We start from the raw sequence: 15754 nt of genomic DNA, 5'->3' as shown, positions 1-15754 counted from the left end.
GCATACAGAAACCAAGTGCAGGCAGCGGAAGGAGCGTGCGGCAAACTACTCTCACCCACCCTTTCCTTCAACGACTGTCTGTCCCACCTGTGACAGAGACTGTAATTCCCGTATTGGACTGTACAGACACCTGAGAGCTCACGTTTAGAGTGGAAGCAAGTCTTCCTCGATTTCGAGGGACTGCCTGTGATGACTGGTTAATACGGTCTGAAATACCAGCTACTTTCAAGGGGCTGCCGAGTCCTCCAGCTCCCAAGTTAATGTGATAAATAAACCTCGGATACACTTGCAGTCGGCCGAGGACACGTGCCTCCCGCTTGCACATGCGTGGTGTTGCTGAGAAAATGGAGCTTCGAGCCAGACGTTGACTGAGTGTTGTTCTCGCACTGGCCCTTGGCGGCGGGGCAGGAGTTTGAGTGCAAGAAGTGGGTTGCCGGACGACATGGGCGCTGTAGTTGGGGGCAAGTGGCCTCTGAGGCTGTTGGTGGGAGCAGGCGGACTGTATGCGCTGTATAAACTGGCAGCATTAACCCGGCACCGGCAGGAGGAGGATCCAGAGCCAGGCGGCGGTGACTGTGAGCCGAAGAAGCAGAACTTACTGCACCGAGTGTCCGACCTGAAAGTAGCGGGTGACAACGCAGGATCTGCGGACACTCCGAGGGGTAAATGAGGCTCAAGTACATGAAATATGAAAGGAGAAAAGGGGCATTCACCCCATCAAACAATCCTTTCACAGTCTAATGGACTATTACCCCATCCCATTGAACCACCTGAAGGAAAGTGCGGCATAAATACTTCCAAGGTCCTCAAAGATAATCAGGGGAGAACTGCGGATTTTTCATCCACACTCTTCTGCACTATTCAAAGCTGACTTGTTGTACTTGACTACAACATTTCCATTCCCTATCTCAATCATTGTCCCGTAGGCAGCACTAAGGGTTTCAAACAAGCAGAAGAGGAAGCAGCATAAATGTAATTGTCTGTGTACTTATAAAGGCACTAAACCTACTTGTGCACATCAGCAAAGCAATAACGAACTCGCATTTAGATAGCATCTTAAATACAGAAAAAGTCACATGGGGTGGAAGAAGAAAAAAGTAAAAAAAACAGCGGTTGATGAGCCATGGTGCAAAAGTAAGGAAAAGTGACTGAAAGCTTTGTTGGAAAGATGTGTTTTGAAAGTTTTTTTAAAGTGGCAAGAGTATAGAATCAGGGATTTGGGCCAGAAGTTCCAGAGAGGAGGGGCAAAGCTTTGCCACAAATAGGACAACCATAAAGGTCAGACGGGCAGAGATTGAGCGAGGGTGAGAGGAAACAGTAGAGGTGGGGCAAAACCATGCATTGATTTTAACAACACATTCTACCCTACGGAAACTAGAGGTGATCCAAAACTGGGCTGACTGTCCTAACTCGCATCAAGTCTCGCTCACCCATCGCCCCTGTGCTCGCTGACCTACATTGGCTCCCGGTTAAGCAATGCCTCGATTTCAAAATTCTCATACTTGTTTTCAAATCCCTCCATGGCCTCACCCCTTCCTATCTCTGTAATCTCCTTCAGCCCCACAACCCTGAGCCGAGATGCCTGTACTCCTCTAATTCTGCCCTTCTATTCGCTCAACCATTGGTGGCTGTGCCTTCTATTGCCTAGGCCCTAAGTTCTGTAATTCCCTGCCTAAACCTCTCCACCTCACTTTCCTCCTTCATGTCAAATTTTTTGTCTCATAATCTTGTGAAGTGCCTTGGAACATTTCACTATGTTAAAGGTGCTATATAAATACAAGTTGTTGTAATTAATGTGTTGGGTGTAGACAAATTTAAATTCAGTTAATAAATCTGGAATAAAAAGCTAGTATGGTGACCTTGAAACTACTGGATTGTCATAAAACCCCATCTGGTTCACTAATGTCCTTTAGGGAAGGAAATTACTGTCCTTACCTGGTTTGGCCTATATGTGACTCCAGCCCCACAACAATATAGTTGACACTTAACTGCCCTCTGAACTGGCCCAGCTAACTATTCAGTTGTATAAGGAGGCTCACCATCACCTTCTCAAGGGCAATTAGGGATGGGCAATAAATACTGGTTATGCCACGATGCCCACATCCCATGAATTAATTTTTTTTAAATAGATCAGTGAGGATGAGAGTAATAGATAGATGAACAGGTCAGTGCACAGGATATGGACTATGGAGTTTTGAATATATTAGATTTTATGGAGGATAGGAAAAGATTGAAAATTGAGCCTAGAAGTGACAAAGCCATGGATAGAGGTTTTAGCAGCAATGAGGTTAGTTGGCGAAGAGGCGGGTGATAAGATTGAAGTGGTGTATCGAATGTGAGTTTTATGCTTAGTGGTCTTAAGTACTTTCTGCAGCCTTTGGGGAAGATACAGTGGATTGAAACAAAGTCTTGTGCAGTTTTATTTTTCTGCTGTGCAATTTGTTCTGCAGTGGTTTCTGCAGCACCAGTGTGTAAACTCATTTTGTGCTATTTTCATTACATTTGATGAATACATATACCACAAAATACATAGGCTGTACAAACCAAACATTCAACATAAATTACAGATTAAAATAAAGTTTGTAAAAATGAAATAAAAACAATGCTGGAAAAACAAAAGCAAAAAGACATGCCTTGCATGAATTACATCATTTTAACGCCCTAGAGGCAGATATTGGCTTATTTTAGCAGTGAAGAAACATCCTGGAAGTTTCAATTTAATCCAATAGTATGTTGAGGAGAAAATGATACTGTTCCTGAACTTCCTTTTGATTAATATGGGAGCTGAAATTTAGATGTAGAGCACAAGTCCACTTTTGCTTTGTAGTTCTAAATCTGAATGAATGTATAGTGCAGTGGAATTCTTATGCCATTTCTCATCTCCTGTCATGCTCGGCTAACTCTTTGTTGGGATGGAGTGGCTGGTGTCAATTTGTGAAATGACATCACCACACATTGCTGCTATGGGGCCCAAAATACCTTCATTTTTCTGTGTGAGGAATGGAATTGATTTTTAAATTCAGACAATGAGGGAGGGAGGGGGAAGAGGTTTCAGCTCTTGACTGCTATCCAGTGACCTCTGCTGGATGTGCGTGTATATATAAGAACATAAGAAATAGATGTTAGTGGACTTATCCATGTTGTGGCACAAAATTCAGTGCATGCTAACCTCAGTGTCATCACTGACATATTAATAATGGCTTTGGCTGCAGTATAGAAAGGTGCCCTGCCACTTGTGAAATTGTCATCTTCTTAGGCAGTCCCCCGGAGTTGAGGATGACTTGCTTCTACACCAATATTATGGGTTCTAAGGTGACTAATGCGTTCTATGTGTGATCTACAGACTCTGCCAGAGGTAGGGCTGGGGTGCTTGGTTTGTCGTACGCTCCTTCCGCTGTTTGTATTGGCTTCCAATGAAAGGACTCAAAGTGTTTGGTGCCTTCTTGAATGCTCCTCCAAACTGAGTGGTCTTGGGCCAGGGATTCCCAAGAGTCGATGAGGAGTAACATTTTTTTCAGGGAGGTTTTGAGACCGTCCTTGAAGCGTTTTCTCTGCCCTCCTGGAAATCGCTTGCCGCGATGGAGCTCCGAGTAGAGTGCTTGTACCCCTCAGTAAGGAGTCATCACCAAGTGGAGAAAACTGATGAGGAAAAAAGAACTTTAACTGGATTTATTTCATCCTGTTGATAAGAGGATTAGATGCTTTTATTTGATACTTTTACATTTCATAGTTCTGTTCCAAAGTAACAGTTTTAAACCCTCCTTCACATGGCTAAAGTTTGCCTTCACTCTTCACTGGTTCTCTTTCTACTTGTAAGATACATACATTTGTCCTTAATTCAATCTAAGATATTGCTACAGTGTTCAACATCTGTAAACCCATAAATTAGATACCAGAAGTCTCTGGTTTCTTCAACATAATGGGCCAAAATCGAAAAGAAAAGTTTAAAAAAAAATGTAAATGTTAAAATCTCCAACAACAATTGAACAGCGTCTGCCATTAGTTAGACTTGCCCTTGCATGTTTACGTTTTAAAAATGTTATGTGGCAAGTTGCAGAAAGTGCGAGCTTCTAATGGTTTAGCGAGGGAAATAAAGCGTTTGTGACCTGAGTGAACAAGCCAAGCAACTTTGTACCTCGTTAACCAATCAGATTGAAGGATTGTGAAATTAACAGTGCAAGAACTGAGAAGGAAGTGTAAGTTAGAGTGGGTGAATTCAATATCAAATCAGGTACAGAAAGAGAAATACAGAGAGGGGGGAAAAGTCTGGTATTTTAAGAAGAATCACTCACGTTATCATTTTCTGAAACTTCTGTGCTAGAACTGTGGATGCACTTTTACTCTAGCACAGGGTTTCAACAAATTCTGGGCCAATATTACTTATGCTGGCCTTTCAAAAAAAAAGCTGCAAGGTGGCTGTGCTGACTCTTTGCTGAACCAGTTCTTTAACAACCTTTTATCCTCTGTCTTGTCCTATCCCAGGTGTGTAGATCAGCTTGGAGTTTATCAGCTAATCACACTAGAGTACAGAGAGTTAACCTTCGGACCATTAGGTTAATTCTTTCCTAAAATGTCCAGTACCATTGTATTTTTCTTTAGCCTTCGGTTTAGGTTGCTTTCTGACCCATACCAGCTTTGGGCAGAAGCTTTTGTGGTTTTTTTTTTTACATTCTTATCCAAGAATTGAGATAACTCTTCCCAGCAGTAAAAGACAATGAGGGACTGATTTGAGTCTTTTTGTTTTAAAAGCATTGATGTGTTGTTTCCTCCTCTCCTCCCAGGGGGTGTGCTTGCAAAACCTCCTGCTGGCCTGGAACAGCAACATCTACAAGTGGTTCTAGGCCTACTTCAGGGGACTTCTGATGCTTCCACTCGGGAACGTGCACTGGTGACTGTCGGTAACAGTGCTGCATTCACTGTTAATCAGGTAAACCCAGTTGCATTTGCCATCCATTTAAAAAAAAGAGTGAAACACATTTTAAGGATCAGTTCTGATATGAAGAGAAAAAAAGTAGAACAAGGTTGTTACAATCACATAGAGCTGTACTTAGTATATATATTTCTTCTTGGAATACCAGATTTTGGAGAAATTTTCCATCTGCTCAAACAAAATTCACAATTTTTCTGAGCTGATATGAATTTCAAATGATCTTACATTGTTTACTTGTTTAATATTACATTAAAACAGAGGTTACATTGATTTTCCTTAAAAAAATCGTAAGTACGAATTCTTAAATTGACTACTCTTTATATTTTCAGGATTTTATTCGCAATCTAGGCGGTCTCCATGTCATTGCAAATTGCTTGTTTGATGAAGTCACGTCAGTCAAAGTTAAGGCAATGAATGTCCTGAATAATCTCTCCATGAATGTTGCTAACCAAGAAGAGCTGAAGGTAATGAGACATTACTGTGTTTGAGCTAGACAAATGTACTCTTGCAATGTGGTAACTCAACAGTAGAACTGCTTCCTCATTTTTGTATCCCACTGCTCACTGTGGTGAATAGAAAAACTTGCATTTATGTAGCGCCTTTCACCTTCTCATGATGTTCCAAAACGCTTTACAACCAATGCATTACTTTTGAAGTGCAGTCATTTTTTTTAGGTAGGCCAATTGGCATACAGGGTTCCACAAACAGCAAATTAATCAATCATCATATAATCTGCTTTTGATGATGTTGGTTGAGAGAGGAATGTTGGCGAGGACACTGGAAGAAGTCACTGCCCTTCTTCAAATGGTACCATGAGATCTTTTACATCCATTGGAGCAGGCAGGTGAAGCCATGGTTTAACATAGCATCTGAAAGACAGCACCTCTAAGATCGCAGCATTCCTCAGTACTGTACTGAAGTATCAGCCTTGGTTGTGTGATCAAGTCATAGTGGGTTTGAACCCATAACATTGTGACTCGGGCAAGAATTCTACCAAGCTGATACTGACGCCAAAGTATTTAGAAATTGGGTCAGTGTATAGGCACTCAATGTGTTTTACACCTGTGCTGTTGGCTTGAGAGCCTCTAGAATTAATCCAATTCATGAATGAATTTGGTACAACAAGTGGCCAATTGAAGAGGCTGAAACAAATTCCAAGGAAGAGTCTACATAGTAATTCAATACTACAATTAAATCTAAATTACCAGTGTTCATTTAAAATATTTATGATGAACAGTCTGCTGATATTGGATTAAATAGAAAAGTTACATAAATAAGTACGTCCCTCTGCATACCTTTCCTAAAGGACAACAAGGGCTAGAAATCTGCTCCCACATCTCTCAATTCTGCTGTATGGCCAACTGCCAGGAAGTGCACATAAGCAGCTGTGGGTGACTTACCCTCCAAGTTTCTCCTTATTCCTGTGGAAAGTGTCTGCCCTCTGCTCTACTACTCTCAACTACAGTGGATAAATAGATTGATTAGACACTGTGTGGCCGTTTGCAGGCACGAAACGTCCTACCACCATGCAGTGATGTACCTCCAGTACACTGTCCACCGTAAAGCCCATCGTGTCTTATTGTTGATATGCTAAACTGTCATCTGTATGCTATTCCATCCTTCTTCCATAGTCTGCTTTCATTCTGGTATATCCAATCTTGCACATACTTTTTGTCTTTTGAATTATGGTTCAATTCTAATTTCTCTGTGTACTCAGAGTCTTAGACTGTGATACATTTTAAACATTTGCAGCTATTTAACTAAACACCTGAAACTTTCATTCTAAACACCTTCCTCAGTCTAGCAAGCCAGCTTCTTCAGCTGTGTAATCTGTTGTTCCAACAAGTTTTTCCAACCCTCTTGAAACTTTTTGTTTGAGTGTTTAAAACAAAAGTCCTTTATACATTTATTTTCACATAAACAGCATGCATTTATACAGTGCCTTTAATATAGAAACATACGATGCTGAAATCTCAGCATCAGTTCATAAAGGACACAGACTGTGAACAGTCTGGTTCAGGCACAGTGGCTGGGTAGGGGATGGAATAAGTGGTGAGGGTGTGGAGTTTGTGGCAGGGGCCGAAGGCAATGGCTTCAGTCGTCCCAATGTTTAACAGGAGGAAATTGTGGCACATCCAAGACTGGATATTGGACAAGTAATCTGACAACACCGAGGCAGTGGACGGTTTGAGAGAGGTGGTGGGGAGGTAGAGCTGGATGTTATCAGCATACATGTGGAAGCTGATCCATGTCTTTGGATGATGTCGCCAAAGGTTAGATGAGGAAGAGGACAAAGCCAAGGACAGATCTTTGGAGGAGTCTGGAGGTAACAGTGTAGGAGCGGGAAGAGAAGCCATTGCTGGAGATGCTCTGGATATAATTGGATTGGTAAAAATGGAACCAAGTGAGGGCAATCTCATCTCAGTGAGCTGGACAACAGAGGAAAGGTGCTGGAGGGGGATGGTGTGGTCAACAGTGTCAAAGCTGGAAGAAAGGACGAGAAGGGATAATGCACTACAGTCGCAATCACAGAGGATGTCTTTTGTAACTTGGATTCAGCCCATTTCAGTGCTATTGCAGAGACTGAGACCTCATTGGAGAGCTTCAAATATGCAGTTGCCGGAAAGACTGGCATAGATTTTTATGGCAACAACATGTTCAAGAACATTGGAAAGAAAGAGAAAGTTGGAGATGAATGTGGTAGTTTGCAAGGACAGCGGGGTCAAGCATGAGATTTTTCAGGAGGGGGTTGATGACACTGATTTTGAAAGTGACAGGTACAGTGCCTGAGGAGAGGGAACCATTTACAATGACGAGGGTCAGGAAAGGAATTTAAGTGGTCAGCAGTTTAGTGGGAATAGGGTCAAGAAAGCAAGAGGTAGACAAGAAGAGCTTAGAGAGGGTATGAAGGGCATAGGAGTGAAATTGGACAAAGACACGGGGCCAGGCTTAGAGTTGGGAGCAGTGTGGTGGGAGGTTTGACTTGCTGGGCAAGCGGAACAGAAGGAAGTAGCAGGGGCAGCTGACTGGATGGTCTCAATCTAAATGATGTCTATGAGCTCCTCGCACGTTTTTTGAAGCAAGAGTGGAAGGGGCATGGAAGAGGAGTTTAAGGAGACTGTCCATAGTGGAGAAAATAAACTGGGCTTTATATTTGCTCTCCAGGATGTAGTGTGCAGTAGGGGAGAGTGTGGCCCATAGCACTTGATGTGATCCAGCCAGATCTGGTGATGGCTACCTAAACCAGTTGTGCATAATCTGCAACTTTGGACTTGAGGGAGTGAAGATGAATGCTATACAAAACAACAAATTGCATTTATATAGCATTTTTAACATAGTAAAACATCCCAAGGCGCTTCACAGGAGTGTTTTCAAACAAAATATGACCGAGCCACATAAGGAGATATTAGGACAGGTGACCAAGAGCTTGGTCAAAGAGGTAGGTTTTAAGGAGCATCTTAAAGGAGGGGGGAGGCAGAGAGGTTTAGGGAGGGGATACCAGTGTTTATGGCTTGGACAGCTGAAGGCTGAGTGGAGCAATGAAAATCGGGCATGCGCAAGAATTGGAAGAGTGTAGAGATCTCAGCGGGTTGTAGGGCTGGAGGAGGTTATAGGGATATGGAGGGGCGAGGACATAGAGGGATTTGAATTTTAAAATCCGGACCAAGAGCCAATGTAGGTCAGCGAGCACTGGAGTGATGGGTGACCTAGTCTTGGTGCAAGGTAGGATACGGCATCACAGTTTTGGATGAGCTCAAGTTTACGGAAGATCAGGGGGATTGACCTTGATGGGAGAATAGAGGTTCTGCTAGGGATAAGGGCACCAGAGGGGTCGAGGGTGTGGTTAAACATATAGATGGCTGCAGAAGTATCATGGGATGAAAGAAGGGCCAATTGTAAGTGAATCTAATGCACTCCACAAACAAGGCCCACAAGCCCAAAATAAGTTGTCCATTTTTTTTTGAGTGTGGCTCAGTTGGTAGCATCCTTGCCTCTGTGTCAGAAAGTTGTGAGTTCAAGTCCCACTCAAGTGACTTGAGCATAAAAATCTAGGCTGACACTCCAGTGCAGTGCTAAGGGAGTGTTGCACTGTCGGAGGTGTCGTCTTTCGGATGAGATGTTAAACCGAGGCCCCGTCTGCTCTCTCAGGTGGACATAAAAGATCGCACGACACTTAATATGTCCTTACTATACAGTATAAATGCACACGAGGCCCATACTTGAGAGAAGGTCACTCTGTGACCAGTAACCTTTATTAGCCAGCACTGAAGTGATGAAGGTGGGTGGAGCTTCCCCTTTTATATCTGAAAGTCCAGGTTAGGTGTGTCTCCCATGTAAAGTCTTGTCCCCTCAGTACAGATTCACACGAGGCATGTAGTGAAGTCAAGGTCACTCTGGACCTGCACCTTTATTTCACAGCTCTGGAATGCTGCACTTGCCTGAGACCTGTCCTTATATACCTGTCTCTTGCAAGTGCACCCCTGGTGGTAAGGTATGCTGGTGGTTACAGGTCATATCTTATTACAGTCATGTATAGCATGTTAGGATACAGTTATATATAATAATGTAAGATACATGACATCACCCTCCCCCAAGGTCTTATTGTCGTTATAGGTTCAGTCTCTCAGGTGGTCTACGCTCTCGCGTGGAGCGTCTGAATTGTGGTTCAGTTGTTTGCCTTGGTGTCTGTTTTTCTTTGGGTGTGGTTGCTGGTATCTCGCCTGGGCTGTCTGTTGGGATTGCCCTTTCCTCAGGTTGTTCCCTCTGTCTGTCCACCAGGTGTGGTGCGAGTTCCACATTGTAGTCTGCCTCTGGTTCCGTAGTGTTGTTGGTAAATCTGCTTTTGACTTGGTCTACATGCCTCCGGCAGGTTTTGCTATTGTCCATTTGTACTACCAGTAGCCTGTTTCCTTCCTTGCCCGTTACTGTCCCTGCAAGCCATTTGGGACCCCTGCCATAGGTTAGTACAAACACTTTGTCCCCTATCTCATTCCATCTCCCCATCGAATTTCTGTCATGGTACTCAGTCAGCTTACGGCGCTTTGCCTCAACGATTTCGTGCATGTCTGGGAGGATTAATGAGAGCCTTGTTTTTAAAGTCCTTTTCATCAACAGTTGCGCGGGGGGGATCCCAGTCAGTGAATGCGGACGAGATCTGTATGCCAGCAGCAGTCGCGACAGGCGACCCTGCAGCGTGGGACCTTGGATTTTAAGCATGCCTTGTTTAATGATTTGCACTGCTCTCTCTGCCTGGCCGTTGGAGGCCGGCTTGAACGGTGCCGTCTTGACGTAATTTATGCCGTGGTCAATTATAAAGTCTTGGAATTCTGCGCGAGTGAAGCACGGACCATTGTCACTGACCAATATGTCAGGGATTCCGTGCGTTGCAAACATGGTTGCGAGGCTCTCCACAGTGGTGGAGGTTGTGCTCGAGTTTAAAATGGTGCATTCGATCCACTTTGAAAATGCATCTACAACTACGAGGAACATTTTGCCCATGAATGGGCCCGCATAGTCTACGTGCACCCGCGACCACAGTTTAGTAGGCCAGGGCCAGGGGCTCAGTGGAGCCTCCGTGGGGGCATTGCTGAGTTGGGCACAAATGGTGCACCTTCGGATGCAGAGCTGCAAGTCCGCGTCAATACCAGGCCACCAGACGTGGGATCTGGCTATGGCCTTCATGAGAACAATCCCCGGGTGCTCGCGGTGGAGCTCCCGGACAAATGCCTCTCTGCCTCACAGAGGCATGACTACTCGGCTGCCCCACATCAGGCAGTCTGCTTGTAGTGATAGCTCATGCATGCGCCTGTGAAAGGGTTTTAATTCCTCGAGGCAGGCATCGCGAGCCTCTGCCCAGTCACCGGTTAGGACACATCTTTTTACTAAGGATAACGTGGGGTCGCTGGCCGTCCAGGCTCTGATTTGGCGAGCCGTCATGGGCGCACCTGTGGACTCAAAGACATTGATTGCCATGACTATCTCACAGTCCTGTTCGTCAGACCCTTCCGTGGTAGCCTGTTGAGCGCGTCGGCACTGTTGTCTGTGCCTGGTCTGTGCCTTATGGTATAGTCGTAGGACGCCAGCATGAGTGCCCACCGTTGAATTCGCGCCGAGGCGTTAGCGTTTATTGCCTTGCTCTTGGATAGGAGGGACGTGAGGGGCTTGTGGTCGGTTTCTAACACGAACTTGGCCCCGAAAAGGTATTGGTGCATCTTTTTGACACCGTACACGCACGCGAGCGCCTCCTCCTATACCATTCCGTACCCGCGCTCCGCCCGCGAAAGTGACCTGGAGGCATAAGCTATGGGTTGTAATTTGCCCGCACTATTGACATGTTGCAAAACGCACCCAACCCCATACGCTGACGCATCGCATGTGAGAACTAGCTTTTTACCTGGGTCAAAGAAAGTCAAAACACTGTTGGAATACAGAAGGTTGCGTGCCTTATTGAAGGCACGTTCCTGGGCGTCCCCCCAAAACCAATCGCACCCCTTCCTGAGTAGCACATGGAGAGGCTCCAGCAGCGTGCTTAAGTTCTGCATAAAGTTCCCAAAGTAATTGAGTAGCCCGAGAAAGGCACGCAGTTCTGAGACATTCCGGGGCCTGGGTGCCAGGCGAATTGCTTCTGTTTTGGACTCTGTTGGGCAGATTCCATCAGCGGCAATCCTTCTGCCCAAAAATTCAACCTCGGGTGCGAGAAACAGGCACTTGGATTTCTTGACTCGTAGGCCTACCCGATCCAACTGCTTTAGTACTTCCTCCAAATTACGGAGATCGGAGTCGGTGTCCCTGCCCGTGATAAGTATGTCGTCTTGAAATACAACCGTCCCTGGGATGGACTTGAGCAGATTCTCCATGTTGCGCTAGATTATGGCAGCTGCCGACCTGATGCCGAATGGGCATCGATTGTACATGAAAAGGCCTCGATGTGTGTTGATGGTGGTGAGTAGCTTGGATTCCTCGGTCAATTCTTGCCTCATATACGCAGATGTGAGGTCTAATTTTGAGAAAAGTTCACCTCCAGCCAATGTGGCAAATAAGTCCTCCGCTCTGGGCAGTGGGTACTGGTCCTGTAGGGAGACTCTGTTTATGGTAGATTTGTAGTCCCCACAGATTCGTACGGATCCATCAGGTTTCATGACTGGGACGGTGGGACTTGCCCAGTCGCTAAATTCCACAGGTGATATAATGCCTTCCCGCAGAATCCTGTCTAGTTCGTGTTCAATCTTTTCCCTCATCACATAGGGAACAGCTCTGGCCTTGTGATGGACCGGTCTAGCATTCTGTGTGATGTAGATTTTGACTTTGGCCCCTTTGAAAGTGCCCACACCTGGCTGAAAGAGATGTTCAAATCGCTTTATAACTGTTGAGCAGGAGATCCGTTCCTCTAATGACATGGCACGGACATCATCCCATTTCCAGTTTAGTTTTGCCAGCCAGCTTCTCCCCAGCAGTGCTGGGGGGTCTCCGGGGATAATCCACAGGGGAAGTCGGTTCACTGTCCCTTTGTGTGTGACAGAGAGCATGGCGCTGCCGAGGACTGGTACGATTTCTTTGATATAGGTCCTTAGTTTGGTGTCGACCCTTGTGAGTTTTGGTCTGTCTCTTTTATGCGGCCACAGTTGTTCAAATTGTTGAGCGCCCATGAGAGATTGACTTGCTCCCATATCCAGCTCCATGTTGACAGATATCCCGTTGAGTAGGACCCTCATCATTATAGGAGGCGTCCTGTTGTAGGAGCAGTGGCCATTGATTGTGTTGACCTGCTGTACATCGGTGTCCCGGGTACTGTCCCCACCATCTTCTGGTCCGCTTTCCGACCCATCCGATTCTAATACCCAGCCGAGCTGCCGTTTTTTTGCACATGTGGGTCAAATGCCCTGTATATTCATAATTTCTGCAAACAGCCTGCTGAAATCGACATCCCCTTGACGAGTGCCCACCTCCACACCTCCAGCACAGACTTGTTCCATTGTTCAAAGAGTTCCCAAAGAATGAGCTGCATCTCGCTGATCTCTCTTGAGCTTCTCTCAGTTTGTAGTTGATTGTTCACATTGTGGGTTGATGAGGTGTGAACGGCCGTTCCTGTGGCCCTTGATGGCTTCTGCCTGCTGTCGAGAGCCTGTTCACGGTTTTGTCTGTGTGTGGGGGTAGCAGCTTGTTTAGTGCTGTGAACTTCTTGTTCCGACATTTCGTTAGTTGTCGTACCTGCATTGTAAATCAACCTCATTTCTTCTTCCCTTACCAAGAATGTCTGTGCAACCAGTGCTGCTGCCTCTAAGGTCAGGTTCTTGGTCTCTATATGAGCTTTCGGAATATGCCTGCATGGCCTATTCCTTCAATGAAAAAGTCTCTCAGCATTTCTCTCCTCAGTTCATCGGAGAACTCGCATAAACCAGCCAACCGCTGAAGTTCCGCCATAAAGTCGGGTATGCTCTGGCCCACACAGCGTCTGTAGTTGTAGAACCTGTGTCTGGCCATATGTAGGCTGCTTGCTGACTTCAGGTGGTCTCTTACCAGTGTGCTCAATTCTTCAAACGACTTGCTTGCTGGTTCCTCGGGTGCCAACAGATCCTTCATTAAAGCGTATGTTTTCGAGCCACAGCTGGTCAAGAGATGGGCTCTTCTCTTGTCTGCCTTATCATCGCCTAACCAGTCTTTGGTTACAAAGCTTTGCTGGATCCTTTCTATAAAGTCCTCCCAATTGTCTCCAGCATTGTATTTTTCATCTGATCCGTTGTTCGCCATTCTGTGGATTCTGTAATCCCGTAACTCGTCGCCACTGTAAAGTCCTGTCCCCTCAGTACAGATTCACACGAGGCATGTAGTGAAGTCAAGGTCACTCTGGACCTGCACCTTTATTTCACAGCTCTGGAATGCTGCACTTGCCTGAGACCTGTCCTTATATACCTGTCTCTTGCAAGTGCACCCCTGGTGGTAAGGTATGCTGGTGGTTACAGGTCATATCTTATTACAGTCATGTATAGCATGTTAGGATACAGTTATATATAATAATGTAAGATACATAACATCTCACAAGTTCACCACCTGGTGGTCAATGTTCTCATGGTGTACAACTTAGGTCAGTTTATACATGGGTTCCAAATACAGTTAAATACATGACAACACTAATTCAATGAATAGCAGGAAGTTGTCCCCCGTATTTATCCCTCAATCAGTATCACTAAAAACAAATTTATCAGATTGCTGTTTGTGGGAGCGTGCTGTGTGTAAATTGGCTGCCGCGTTTCCTACATTGCAACAGTGGCTGTAAAGCACTTTGGGGTGTCCTGAGGTCGTGAAAGGTGCTATATAAACGCAAGTATTTTTATTAAGTGAGTCTCCCTCTGTGGTTTCGGTGGGTGAAGGAACACATCCCTGGCCTAACTGGGATGGGCATTTTTTTTCTCTTACCTGCACACACTTTCCCACCTATTTCAAAGTTTGACCAATCAAAATGACTCATTTATCACAAAGAATCATTCATTTTAAGTGTCAATCACCTTAAACAGTTGTGTCTTATAATGAGCACATTTGAATTATTCAGTGAAAACCAGATATGTTCATTAGCTGTTAAATTCTTTTAACTTTGCCTGTTAAACCAGACAGCACCAGATAAAATTGCCTTTCCTTTGTTCACTTCCAGGTACTGCTTATCTTAACTAGACAGAGTAACTCGTGTATTATTGCTAGGTGTGTAACCTTGACAACCTAAGATTATCAGCTCCAATCATTAATTGGAGCCAGCTGCTCGCTGTGTCTTTTGTTCTATGTATGAACATTGCAAAATGCTTAGCATTAACTGTTTTTTCTGAGAGTTCATTCAAGTGGTTTAAAACACCATTTTTAAGGCTATTTCTCCAACACTATGTTTAGTTTCAGCAGTAGCCTTGGTTCAGAATCCGGAGTGGGAATCTTGGCCATAGTATAAGGGTGGCCAACTTTTCAAATCTCAAGAACAAAAAAATAAATTGTTGCCTGACAAAGAGCTACTTAGTGCTGATACTGCAGAGGTTGTTGGGTCATTTCAGTTAAGGAGTGCCATTGTCGTTAATGTGAGAACTGTAGGTTTGCAGCTGATGCCACTCTTATCAAGTTAAAAGAATTTCATATAGCCCAGCCTGTAGCACAGTTTCCCAGGGTCTGTTAGCTCCAGAGAGATTTTCAGGCTAGTTTTAAGTTTTTCTGCTTACAGTTGAACAGCTACCCATAGTTCATAATAACCAAAGGGAGAGAAATCTTGCTTCAGAATCTCCAAGCTAGCAGAAAAACTTATGTTTTCAAAGAAAAGCTTTTATTTAAACACCTGTGTGTCACTGCCTGGGCACACACCTAGAACTCAAACACAAAAATGTTTTTTTGCTATTTTCAGTCTTCCTCTTCCATCACCCTTTTGATCCGTTGTCCATTTTAATTACTCAAATTATTGTCCATAATAATGGCCTTTCCCCACACAAGAAAATTGGATAAATACTTGAAGGGGAAAAAATACAGCACTATGGGGAAAGAGTAGGGGAGTGGGATTAATTGGATAGCTCTACCAAATACCTGGCACAGGCATGAGGGGCAGAATGGCCTCCTATGTTGTATCATTCTATGATTCTAATACTTGTCATGGAATTTTTTTTTTAACGGTAGATGTCTGATCCACTTAGTTCTCTATTGATGGACCACACTCCCCACTGTTCTCGTTGGCACCCCACTCAGTGCTCCTTGCTGGATGGCGTTTCCTGTTCCCCACTGTTCCCATGGCTATGTCGCTCCTTCTAGCTGTTACTCCTCAGTGTTGCATAAACAACTTCTGTGGCTGCCCAGCTAGAAGCG

The 15754-nt window shown here is 44.7% G+C and overlaps 1 protein-coding gene across 2 annotated transcripts in view; it reads left to right on the top strand.

Annotated features, from left to right (window-relative positions):
• Nucleotides 1–344: 344 nt before the first annotated feature.
• Nucleotides 345–15754, top strand: part of armc10 (armadillo repeat containing 10) — a 29887-nt gene continuing 14477 nt past the window's right edge. The window contains exons 1-3 of one of the 2 annotated variants that reach the window (XM_070897336.1): nt 345–662; nt 4782–4927; nt 5260–5394. In XM_070897336.1, the coding sequence (XP_070753437.1) occupies nt 443–662; nt 4782–4927; nt 5260–5394 (501 nt within the window). In that variant the 5' untranslated portion in view covers nt 345–442. The other variant, XM_070897337.1, reaches the window with a different exon arrangement.

Source organism: Pristiophorus japonicus, chromosome 13 (genome assembly GCF_044704955.1).
Source record: "Pristiophorus japonicus isolate sPriJap1 chromosome 13, sPriJap1.hap1, whole genome shotgun sequence".
Taxonomy (NCBI): Eukaryota; Metazoa; Chordata; class Chondrichthyes; family Pristiophoridae; genus Pristiophorus; species Pristiophorus japonicus.
Note: the sequence above shows the minus strand (reverse complement) of the source record. Positions and strands in the feature narration are given on the sequence as shown.